The following is a 12878-nucleotide window of genomic DNA, read 5'->3' on the forward strand; positions in this document are numbered from 1 at the left end:
AACGTTTTAGTTTTCCCTCGTAAAATTGTAATTTCCTGATTAGTCATCCTTTCCACTGACAAACATAATCTGTAACTCTTCAGGAACAAGCACACATACAACAGCTGTTCTCAGTAAGCAAGATGTTTAATTATTGATTCTCACTGCTAATTATTTATTAGCTAATGATTTTGTAATTCTACTGGACTATAACTTTCTAAAATCCATGCTATTGAATTTGATGCTATATAGTAGGGTCTTGCTAACATAATCTTTTATAGCCAAGCCAGATGGGAACCACAGTTTTATCTGGATTCTGTAACAATGAGGGGGCCAAAAAGAAAATAAGATAGACTTTCCAAGACCTCACCTGAGGCAAGGTACTTCACAAGGCATGAGCGTGCATCGGAACATCACAAGCAGTGGGCCCACAAAGTTTTGATGCGTTTTTTCAGCATGGAGGCACTTTACCAGAGGAGAAGACATTGTAATATATATATATGTATATGTGTGTGAATCTATATATATCTATATATATATCTATATAGAGTCGTGTGTGTTTTATATATATATATGTATATTTAATTAAAATGTCTACTAGGAAAACAACTTCTAAAATAATAGAAAGAAGAACGTTCAGCCCAGCTGTCAACCACTGTCACTTTTGGCTTTTGTTTCTCCAGCATTCAGTGAAAGGGAATGTTTGTAAAATGAGTCGATGTCAGATGACTAACATCTCCAGTTATGTTATTGCTGGCAGCCTGCCTGTTTCTGAAATATATAAAGGTAATGCAAGGATGATGTGTCCTTTGAAACTCAGTCACAGTTTACTCCTATGTTATAGTTGAAAGCGTGTGCTGAGCATCAGCTCTCCTTGCACCATTTGTAGAGTAGGTTTGTTTAATGATAATCACATCTCACTACCAGGACTGAAGCCTACCCTTTGATCATATATCTGTCTGGAGTTAATTATTATGCTATGTTGACTCAGGCAGTGTTTGGCTTTCATACCTAAAAAAATATATTTAAAAAAAAATTGGCTATCAATTAACTGGAGATGAAAGTGGATGTTTGGAAAATGAGTCTGCACCAGATGACCAATATGACCAACATCCACATTTGTTTGCTGGTAATTAGCCTATTTCTGAAACATCTATCTAATACAAAGAAGATGTGTCCTTTGAAAACCTGACACAGTTTTGTTCAGCATCGTTTGGCAGCCTCTGTGCACAAGACAACCCTCCACCATATCATGATCAACCAACATTACATTTGACCCTTTGATAATTCATTTGCCTTAACTGAATTATTAAGTTATGCTGACTTAGATAGACAGTATTTGGCTTTCATTTATTTAAAGTGGCAGGTGTGGCTCAGTGGGTAGCACTCTCACCTCTGGGTCAGAAGGCTGTGGGTTCAAGTTCCCACTCCAGGAACTTGAGCACAAAAATCTCAGCTGACACTCCAGTGCAGCGCTGAGGGAGTGCTGCACTGTCGGAGGTGCCGTCTTTCAGATGAGACGTTAAACCAAGGGCCTGTCTGCTCTCAGGTGGATGTAAAAGATCCACTATTTCGAAGAAGAGCAGGGGAGTTATCCCCGGTGTCCTGGCCAATATTTATCCCTCAATTAACATCACAAAAACAGATTATCTGGTCATTTATCACATTGCTGTTTGTGGGAGCTTGCTGACGCACATTGGCTGCCGCATTTCCCACATTACAACAGTGACTCCACTTCAAAAAGTACTTCACTGGCTGTAAAGCACTTTGAGACGTCCGGTGGTTGTGAAAGGCGTTATATAAATGCAAGTCGTTCTAATTAATCCTTGCTTGCTGAATTATCAAGGAAGATGTTAGACTGTTCCGCTCCATTGCACTTAAAAATAAATGGAAATAAAAAGCTATTAATTAAAAGTAGGCCCTGGAAACAGTGTAAAGTACCAGAAATAGCTTGGCCTGTTATGTTCACACATTGTTCAATTATGAAAAATGTAAACTGGGAGGACTTTTTTAACTGGATAACCCACTTATAATACCAATATAAACTTTCGATCACTCTTATATGTTAATAAAGTAGAATATGTTTAAAATGATTGCTAATAACTTTAGCTGAAGTTAGTTGTATTAAAAATGTTTCTATGTACAATATATTTGGCTGCTGATGAGTGTGCATCAGATACAGATTAAAGTAGACACAGTTAGAAAAAGTACAGTGGACCCAGCTGTGGAGAACTGAGCCAGACTGGAAAACGTTTGGTTGATGCCAGTGCTGCCTGATCGGACTAAACTGATAATGACTTTAAAATTACTGTAACCTGGTTTCAATTATGCAAACTAGTTTTGTGATGTTATTAGAATACTGATCTTAAAAATATGCAAAATACTGCATAAGGGACCAAAGATAAGAAATTAATGTTTGCAATACTTTATTTTACAAATACTAGTAAAATATTACCAGGTTAAAATCGTGAGCAAAAGGATGTCAAGAATATTAGTTATTTGCATGCTAATATTACAAGTTATTTCTAGTTTTAAAATATTCCTAATAAGTGAATAACTTGCTGAAGCGAAAACCCACCTGACTTTTGATATAAATTACACAATTGATAGATCACGGTGTGGTGTGGTGTAGTGGCTTGGGACATTGTTCTTTCACATCTGGAAGCTGGGTTTGAATTCAGTCCAGACCCCTCTCCTCTCTCTGAGGACTGTTAACAGTCCTAAGTGAAAAGGTAGGCATAATCTAATTTCCAGTGGACCCAAATTTATAGCACAAGATGGCCCATAGTTTGACACTAATAAGAATTAAGTTGTCAATCTCACTCAATGCAATTACAAGAGTAGCTGGGTGAGAAATGGAAGTAGCACACTGGCATAGTTGAAAGCTTATCCTGAAATCAGAGTTAAATCATATTAAATCATATGTTGTGGCAGTGTAGAAGGAGAATTCCTGTATCGGGCATGTGCTACAACAGGACCAAGAGTGCTTGAAGTTGACCGTGGAAGCAAAAGAGTGAGTCTATTTTCTATGCATCAACAATACCCTCTCTTATCTTGATAAACACAAAATTCACAAACATATAAGACATAAAAAACATAAGAATTAGGAGCAGGAGTAGGCCATTTGGCCTCTCGAGCCTGCTCCGCCATTCAATAAGATCATGGCTGATCTTCTACCTCAACTCCACCTTCCTGCACTATCCCCATATCCCTTGATTCCCTTAGTACCCAAAAATCTATCGATCTCTGTCTTGAATATACTCAACGACTGAGCAACAAAACATCAGAAATTCATCTATCACTGATGGTCCTGCATCATTACTCATGTTGAGCTGTAGGATACAATCTAAGTTCAGTATATGTTAGTGTTTGAAATTTGAGCCACTCCAATAGTGTGATAGATTATTTTGCGCTATGGGCACATTTAAACTGTGCCTCAAAATAATTAATATGTTGCTGTAAGATTTCCCATGGCATTGCTCATGGTAAGACAGATGGTGTGCTATTTTATAAAGATAGGAACCGTCTACAATGCAAAACATATGTATTTTTCTTCTGCTGAAGTGTCTCTTTAAGACTGAAAAGACTATTCGATAAGTAAACACTGAGGGCTAGATTTTCAGTTGCTTGCGCCAGCAGTTAGCGCCTTAAGAGAAGTGATTTTCGGGCGCTATGCGTGTAGCGCCCGGGCGCAGCGCAGTTTGCGCCCCGCCCCAAATTAAGTTGCCCGTTAGCGCCGGCGCAAAGTTTAGCGGCCGCCCGGATGCGCGCGCAGAAAATGACGTCACATCCTCGTGCAACGCCCTTTGGCCGCCCCGAATCCAAACTTCAGTCGGACCGTCCCATTGTGCGGCTGGCGTCCAGAGCGTTTGTAAAATGGAACGCAACACACCCTGGGGAGCGCAAATTAAAGGGCACTCCTCCTGCACTATAAAAGGCAGTGTGCATGTGTTGTGTGGAAGGATCCAGTATGTTGTTGTGAACGGTGTATTTATGTTTCCGGCCACCACCACGGCCACCACCACCACCACCACCACCACCACCACCACCTCCTCCTCCTCCTCCTCCTCCTCCTCCTCCTCCTCCTCTTTCCCCCCCCAGACTCTGCCTTTGAAAAAAACACATGCACCCTTCCCCTTTAAGAGCTCACTGGCACCAGAGTGTCTGCCGTGCGCTGCGCCCGAGCTCGGGTGTTGCGCTCTGCACCGCCAGCTTAGCGCCTAAAGATAGTAGTGGAACGCCTCTTTTAGCGCTCCACCAACCTCTTAGGGCGAAGCCACTGAATTTCCGGCAACGGGGCGCTACTTTGGGGCGGGCGCTAACTTCGGGCGGGCGCTAAGGTTAGCGCCCCAAAACTGTCTATACTGAAAATCTAGCCCTGAGTCACTTAAGAAGGTGCAGACATTCTAGCTGCAGTATGTTGTGATCCTGCTGGTTTTCTCTGTAGATTTCAAATGCTAACCCCTTTATTTAAACATTTTTTCAATTATATCACAGAAATTCACATGAGACAGTGTGTGATATCTGAAGTGTGACAGACAGGAACTTATACATTTGAAAGTTTTATAATAGTACAGAGATTATATAGATTGATCTACGAGGAATCAGAAATTGGTCTATGAACAGTAATTCTTTTTCACCTGGTACACTAGAGTTCTCTGTACCAGTCTGTATATGTTTATTTCAAATTAATTTGAATCTTCAAGCAATTTAGATTAAAGAATCAAATATAACTATAGCAGAGTAAACCTGTTAAATCTATCCCTATAAAAATGTTTGATATTTCCTCAACTGATGGTAAAACAAGATCTGGATAAACCTGTGCAAACATTTGATTTAAATTGTTACATAGTATTTGACCTACAATGATCCACATATTTCACCAGTGTAAGTGTAGACATGACACTTCCTGACCTTTTGTGAATGAATAGTTTAGCAATTGAAAGGAGCTAATTGTAATCCAACTGTTCCAGACTCCCTCTGGTTCTCTAATATCAACAAGTCATAAGATTAGGTTTCTGTCTGTAAACAGTGAGCTAATCAGAGCCTCTCTTACCATATAATAACTGTATAACTCAATAAACAAGGAACATTGAGCATTTCCTTTCTGAAATTGCCTTTTTCCTTGCTGAAGTGAGTGTGAGCCATCACTGATCTACCCAGTGTGGACAAGTATTATTATACAATGCATTGTACAAGACCAGGACATAAGTCGTTGGAATTATTCTCAGTGAGCAATGTGCAAATACAGTGCCTTCAAGTGTACATTCTTCTATCTGGTTTCAGCGGGTTCACATAGATTATCTTACAATGGTAGAAACCGAAATTGTCAATCCTATTCTTGTCTCATGGATATTGTGGAGAAGTGTGAAGTTATCCACTTTGGTAGGAAAAATAGAAAAGCAGATTATTTTTTAAATGGTGAGAGATTGGGAAATTTTGGTATTCAGAGGGACCTGGGTATCCTTGTACATGAATCACAGAAAGTTAACATGCAGGTACAGCAAGCAATTAAGAAAGCAAATGGTATGTTAGCCTTTATTTTAAAGGGATTGGAGTATAAGAGTAAAGAAGTCTTACTACAATTATATAAGACCCGATGAGACTGTGTACAGTTTTGGTCTCCTTACCTAAGGAAGGATATACTTGCCTTAGATAATGCAACAAAGGTTCACTAGACTGATTCCTGGGATGAGGGGATTGTTCTATGAGGAGAGATTGAGTAGACTAGGCATATACTCCCTAGAGTTTAGAAGAATGCGAGGTGATCTCATTGAAACATATAAAATTCTTAAAGGGTGGATGCTGGGAGGATGTTTCCCCTGGCTGGTGAGTCTAGAACTAGGGGCCACAGTCTTAGAATAAGGTGTCAGCCATTTAGGACTGAGATGAGGAGAAATTTCTATGGATGCTCAGTCATTGAGTATATTCAAGACAGAGATCGATAGATTAAGGGAATCAAGGGAGTTGAGGATAGTGCAGGCTGGTGGAGTTGAGGTAGAAGATCAGCCCTGATCTTATCGAATGGTGGAGCAGGCTCGAAGGGCCGAATGGCCTAGTCCTGTTCCTATTTCTTATGTTCATGCACAATCTACAGGCCATTTTGCAATGTTGTGAATTGGTTTTGACTTATCACATTGATGTAAAATGTGTGGAATAATTCCAGTGCAAAGTCACCCAAAACAAATTTAGGATGTAATTTGAAACCATTTAGGCTGTGCACAAGCTGCAGCATGACATTTACTTATATAGCAATATAGTCACTGCAGTTTAAAAAGTTTCAGTGTAAAGTGAACTTTAAGAAGTTTCTAGACACTCAAACCAATCACCAAGGAACTTTTCAAATTTAATTTTTATGTTAATAATGCACTGCTTGAAAGGGTGGTGGGAGCAGATTCAGCAGTAACTTTGGATATATACTTGAAACAAAAAAACTTGCAGAGCAATGGGGAAAGAGCAGGGGATTGGGACTAATTGGATAGCTCTTTCAAAGAGCCAGCAAAGGCATGATGGGCCAATTGGCCTCCTTCTGTGCTGTATCATTCTATGATTAATGTTAGCAGAAAGCTGACTGTGTCATTGGCTTGTTAACAGTAATGTTTAACGGGCATTTGGATGCTGATGTACAGAGCTCTGGCAGATGCAATATAACGTGGATAAATGTGAGGTTATCCACTTTGGTGGCAAAAACAGGAAGGCAGATTATTATCTGAATGGCAATAGATTGGGAGAAGGGGAAGTACAACGAGACCTGGGTGTCCTTGTGCACCAGTTGCTGAAAGTAAGCATGCAGGTGCGGCAGGCGGTTAAGAAGGCAAATGGTATGTTGGCCTTCGTAGCGAGAGGGTTTGAGTACAGGAACAAGGATGTCTTGCTGCAGTTATACAGGGCCTTGGTGAGACCACATCTTGAGTATTGTGTGCAGTTTTGGTCGCCTTATCTGAGGAAGGATGTTCTTGCCATGGAAGGAGTTCAGCGAAGATTCACCAGGCTGATACCTGGGATGGCAGGAATGACGTATGAGGAGAGATTGGGTCGATTGGGCTTGTACTCGCTGGAGTTTAGAAGAATGAGAGGGGATCTCATTGAAACTTATAAAATTCTGACAGGGCTGGACAGACTAGATGCAGGAAGGATGTTCCCGATGGTCGAAGAGTCCAGAACCAGGGGTCACAGTCTAAGGATAAGGGGTAGGCCATTTAGGACAGAAATGTGGAGGAATTTCTTCACCCAGAGAGTGGTGAACCTGTGGAATTCTCTACAGGCCAATACATTAAATATATTCAAGAAGGAGTTGGATATATTTCTTAAGGCTAAAGGGATCAAGGGGTATGGGGAGAAAGCAGGGACCGGGTACTGAATTTGGATGATCAGCCATGATCGCATTGAATGGCAGAGCAGGCTCGAGGGGCCGAATGGCCTACTCCTGCTCCTATCTTCTATGTTTCTATGTTTCCCTATAAAGGCAGCAGTATGAATCAGGTCCACTGGGCTGCACATCATGCTGAACAGATATCAGTTGCAATCAGGTAACATAATTTCAGCCCCATAGACCAATCCAGGGAGCACCTTGATGCTAGATTCACATTGCATTTATGCACCCACTTTAATATCACAGAGAAGCACAAACAGCTTCACTGCAATACCAAATTTTACGTGCAAACAGGGAGCCAAATCAGTCGGCACACTAGGGGCTGAATTTTACTGGCGCTCAGAGTACGGGTGTAGAGGCGGGTCCGCTGTCAAAATCACAAAGATTGACAGCGGGTCGGTATTCCGCTGTAAACCCGCCTCCTTGTCAGTTTCCCAAGTGTCGGGTCTGTCATCCCTGAACAGACCCAACACCAAGCGGGTCAGCCAGTTTAGATAGTAGAAAGCTTATTAAAAGGTAGTTAAGAACCATTTGCCCATGTACTTACCATTTTACCAGGTTTTCAACGAGGCTCCTGGAGAGTGGCTATCACGTCAGGTAAGTATGTCGGGTTCTCAATGACTGTGGATTGCTGTGAATAGGTGAAAGCTGCAAAAGTGGTATAAAACCTACCATTTCACAGCTGTTCACTTCCCAATCTTAAAAGCTGGAGCATTAATGATTTGGAACCTACTTTTGAGCTTTATGCACTTTTGAAGTATTTGGAGTAATCTCTCTATCCACTGTCACCTCCTTGAAACAACCTATCTCAACATTGGCAGATTACTTCTGTCATCTCAACCTCACCTGCCATCTATTCCATCAATATCAGTGCCCTTGAAAAAATCTCACCTTGGTCCTCAGAATCCCAACACAATCAGCCCCAACACCAGCATCACCAGGCACACCAGCAGCACCAACATCCACACCAACCTTCTCTGCAATCACCTGATGCTGCACAGACACAGGGCATCATCACCCGTATATATTGCTGCCCGGGACGTCAGGGATGGCCTCACCATGTCCAGGTTTGTTTCATTTAACACTGTACACCCTGGCTGCCACATGATGCACCAGGTTGGCACCACCTCACAGCAGCACCATAGAGCATCCCTGCAATGTGCAAGCCATTCCTTTCTCACTCATCACCACTAGGGGTGGGGGGGGGGGTGGTGGTGGTGGTGTTATGTCTCACCATTCATTGGAACTCACTAAGACACTTTCAAAGGTGCACACAAATCTGTCCAAGAAGTGAAAGTTGTGGCAATAAGGATTTCAGTGCTTGACAACACATTAACAGAAAGTTTACATGGACATTGGCTAAAACACCCAAGTGCCTACCCTTGTGTGTTGCTAGTTGGGATGATTGGACTAGGATGAGGGTGAGTGTGAGAGGTGGCTAGTGAGATGGGGAAGTGATAATATGGATAGAGAGGGGTGGGTGGAGGCGTAAGGTAAGTTGGTGTGAGTGAGGATGCGCAGGAGTAGGGTAGGGAAGGCAGAGTGATGGGGTTGTGATGAGTGGCACAGCAGGATGAGGTTGAGTGTGGCTTTACAGTAACATTTCGTGATCTACTGGGATCATTAAAAGGTTTGCGCCACTGCAGCCAGGTCCTCTTGACAACATCCCTCCTGTGCAATGTGCAACCAGGCTGTCCTGGGGAGGTCTCTTCCACCCATTGGAAGGGAAGAGAACCACCCTGGGTGCTGTGACTCCCTCCATAAGCAGATGGAGTGAGTCATGGGAGAGCCTGGGTGCAGCCGTGCACCTTTGTGCAGTGCTTGTCAGTGTTTGCAGCACCTCAATGCTGCAGAACACTGACAGCAGAACTGTCAAAATCAATGTGGACATGGCCCCTTTAAGGAAACCGGCTGATGACGCATCATCAAATGACGTCACCAGACCCGCTTCCTTTTAATTGGCTGGGAACCTCGCAGGCCGGGCTTAACAAGCCCAATCAGGGCAAAATCACTCAGAGGAGGCAGGATGAAGACAGGTGCGGAGTTTGAGGCCGCTGTCTACTCTAGCCGCACCGGACTCACCGCGGCTGGTGAAATCACGGCCTCAGAATGGCAGACTGAACCCTCGTGTCATCATCACTTTGTGACCAGTGACAACAGAATGAAAACAGGCTTCGAAAAAAGGAAGTGAGACCCTGTCTGGAAGATCCGTTCTAAACCAGCTCTCCAGAATCACAGCAAACCTGAGAATTATTTGCTTTCCGTTTACTTTGTGCAGTGTAGCAGCACTTTTAAAGGCCAGAGAGCTCCTCCAGTGTAACGGGCAGCAGTGAAAATGATCTTGTAGAGTTGAAGGAAAAGAGGAAAGGAAAACCAGCCTTAGAATTCTTCCGCTTTCCTACCCCTTGTTAGCACTGACAGCTCTTCAAAAATTAATGGGGCAAAAAAGAGTATTCTGTCTGCTGGTTTATAAGAGAGACCTTGTAAGAGAAAGAGAATAACTTTCTTCTCTTTTGTTATCAGAGACAGTGGAACAGGGGCCGAACAGATTAACCAGGTTAGTCAATTGCAGAACATTCTACCTGCAGTGCTGAAAATTGCTAATGTCAGTTTAACTTGCAGACTAAACTGGCGCTCTCCATTTTTCTTTCAGCTATCCAAAGAAAAAGGAAACTTCCAAAGATGAAACCTACTGGAAGGAAATTAACGCTGCCATGGCCTTAACAAACCTGGCGCAAGCGAAAGGCAAAATACAAGGAACAACCAGCTGCATCATTCAAAAGTCTTCGCATATTTCTGAAATTAAGACGTTGAAAATTTCACCGGGTAAACCATTTTAAAGAAAATAATTACATGACTTAAGACATTTCAGAAGCAGAAACATTCCATGTATATATTTTTTAAAAATGTTGCAACCAAATGCTGACTCCTGGCTCCTGAGGCTAGTTTAGAACAAATCTTTTTTTAATCTAATCTTATGTTTATTAATATATTTAGGATCTTGCAGCAGTTTTTAAATCTTTTGTAATTGCACATGTATTTCTGCTGTTGTTGGCCAGCTTATTTTTTTTAAACAAGGACTGACTGTAAATTGTTAAAACAGTACAATTTCTATCAAAGTATTAACTTATTTTATATTACTCAAATTAGTCTTTGACATCTCATGTTGATGCTGTCAGCATGAATATAATGTAATATAAATAATATATCAATAAGCTACAAGTTGCACACTGAAAGCATTTCTACCGCAGTGAAATTGTACTTTTGTATAACAAGATCAGTTCCATACTGTAAAGCTCTTATTTGACAAACAAAACAAAACAATAAGTCGACAACACAGGAATGTACATTGTGGTCCTGAAAAAAAAACATTGGGGTTGTCCTGGCATGTCACTTTATTTTGACTGTAGTCACGCTCTGTTGATGTTGCTTTGCCTCAGAGAACTCGTGCTGAAAACACATGACAACTAGCATGTCATACAGATCTAAACTGTGATCTAATTAGAAGCAGCTACCTTTTGCACTCAGGATTCATATGTGCTGAATTATTAGCCAATATTAAGCTGGAAGGTTGCATAGCTAAGCAATGCTCAAACCATTGCTTTTCGGAGTGACAATATTCCAATGTCAATTCAAAATATGAAAGAATATATCAGCATGAGTTGGCCTCAGTAAAGGACTAGTATTATTTTTTCATTTAATATCCAAACTTACCCCATACATAATAATAGCATATAGCAATAGAAAGCTGATGATTACAGAATAACAAGCACAGGGAGTTTACCTCTGTCCGTAGTACACTGACTGGGTGGAATTTCCTGTGGGGTATAATTGAGAGGTTGCAAGTGTAATTACGTCCATTCGTGCACCCATTTTGCAATGTCTATTTGCATCCAAATTTCCTGCCAATCTCATTAACAAACGCCAGAACATTAAAAATGGGCGTAAACAAGCAGAAATCAGCGAAAACAATCGGGGCCTGAAGAAAGTGCTGAATTCACACTATATAAGTATGAAAATTAAAGTTTCAAGCCATCTAACTATTACTCATTAAGCACAGCTTGTTTAAGAACATGCAATGGTGGCAGCTTTTCAATTTTTTATGTGACATGCTGAAACCATAAAAATGCATTCAAAGAAACAGAAAATACAGTGCAGGTCTCAGAGAGGATAATTATTTTTAAGTTGCTCAAAAAAATAGCAATAAAACACCAGAAAAATTACTTTGTTTCCTGCTGTGCCTAAACTTCTGGCCTTGCATTTACACCGGTTTTGATCCAGTGTAATTGCAGGAAATGGTGTATTGCTTGTTAGTCTGGGGGCGGAGCCATTATAATGAGCTGCGATACATCTGGGGTCAGGGAATGATAGACAGGTGTAAAAGAGCAAGGAAATTTGGATGTAGTATAATTACATGTGCAACACACACGCATCCGAATTTCCTCGAACATCTACACCTTTTAATGAATTTTTTGCTTCACACCCTAATTAAGAGTGTCTCTGGGGGCAAATACACAGGGAATTCCACCCCACTATGTTTAAATTGTGTGCTTCTGTGGTCCTCAAAGGTCTAATTACTTTACACGCCAGTTATACTGCTTATTTGTGGCCAGATGAAACGGGTTTGTGTGCTTGTTTGTGTTTAAGAACTGACTTGAGGAGGTAATCTCACATCTCTTCAACTTCGCGCCTACCTCAGTATAACTGCAGCTGGTGAAAAGTGGAGTTTAAGGAGACTGCATGGGAACTTTTCAAGCTTACTTTCTAATCTTAATATTAGCAGGGAGACAACTTTCCCATTACATTCCCAACATTAAATTTATCTGGCATTCAGATTCTGGTGAGCACCTACCAAACACGTCACTTGTACAAAATTCTGGAATATTAAAGGAATTAATTTTAACATGTGCATTTAAAAAAAAAAGAAAAATGTTATTGCCTATTTTTAAAATGTAAAAAAATCCAATGTAATATTTTAGGGCCACCCAGTGTAACTTCATTCCTAGCATGCTCTCCTCTTTGTGCAATGAACATAAATGTAATTTGAGATGGTATTTGTAAATATTTTATACCTTTTGTGCAAACTGTTAAAAGTTGCAATTTGTAATATGCCCTAAGGTGTAAATCAGATAATTGAATGATGTATTTTGGCATGTACAAAAGAAATCTGCTTTAAAAAAGCTTTTTATGGTAGTGTCATTTTTTAATATATCACAAATCAAGCAAAATAATAGTTCCAAGATTGTTTTTATTGTGTAGTCTTTTTCTGAATATGTTTAATTGCTCTGATGTGTTCAGCAAGCAATTTATTGCAAATATTATTACAAATTTATAAATGATCACAACAATAAACAATAAAGTGCATGACATTTATGATTTCTGCTACATATACATTTTGCAATTCTTCATTAAAATTGCAAATCATCGATGGCATTGTGGAATACAGTTTCCAACTTCACTCTGCAACAATATGAAATGAGAAAAGAGTATGTGGCCTTTCTTTCCAAACACGATGTGTATTACAACT

The 12878-nt window shown here is 40.7% G+C and overlaps 1 protein-coding gene across 1 annotated transcript in view; it reads left to right on the forward strand.

Moving 5' to 3' along the window:
• mkxa (mohawk homeobox a) overlaps nucleotides 1-12584 on the forward strand; it is a 56691-nt gene extending 44107 nt beyond the window's left edge. The window contains exons 6-7 of the mRNA XM_085987692.1: nucleotides 9875-9908; nucleotides 10005-12584. Of these exons, the coding sequence (XP_085843818.1) occupies nucleotides 9875-9908; nucleotides 10005-10191 (221 nt within the window). The 3' untranslated portion in view covers nucleotides 10192-12584. The remainder of the gene's footprint in view (nucleotides 1-9874; nucleotides 9909-10004) is intronic.
• The last annotated feature ends 294 nt before the right edge of the window (nucleotides 12585-12878 follow it).

The sequence above is a fragment of the Somniosus microcephalus genome, chromosome 5 (assembly GCF_052327205.1).
Source record: "Somniosus microcephalus isolate GS21.2 chromosome 5, FLI_Smic_1.0, whole genome shotgun sequence".
NCBI lineage: Eukaryota > Metazoa > Chordata > Chondrichthyes > Squaliformes > Somniosidae > Somniosus > Somniosus microcephalus.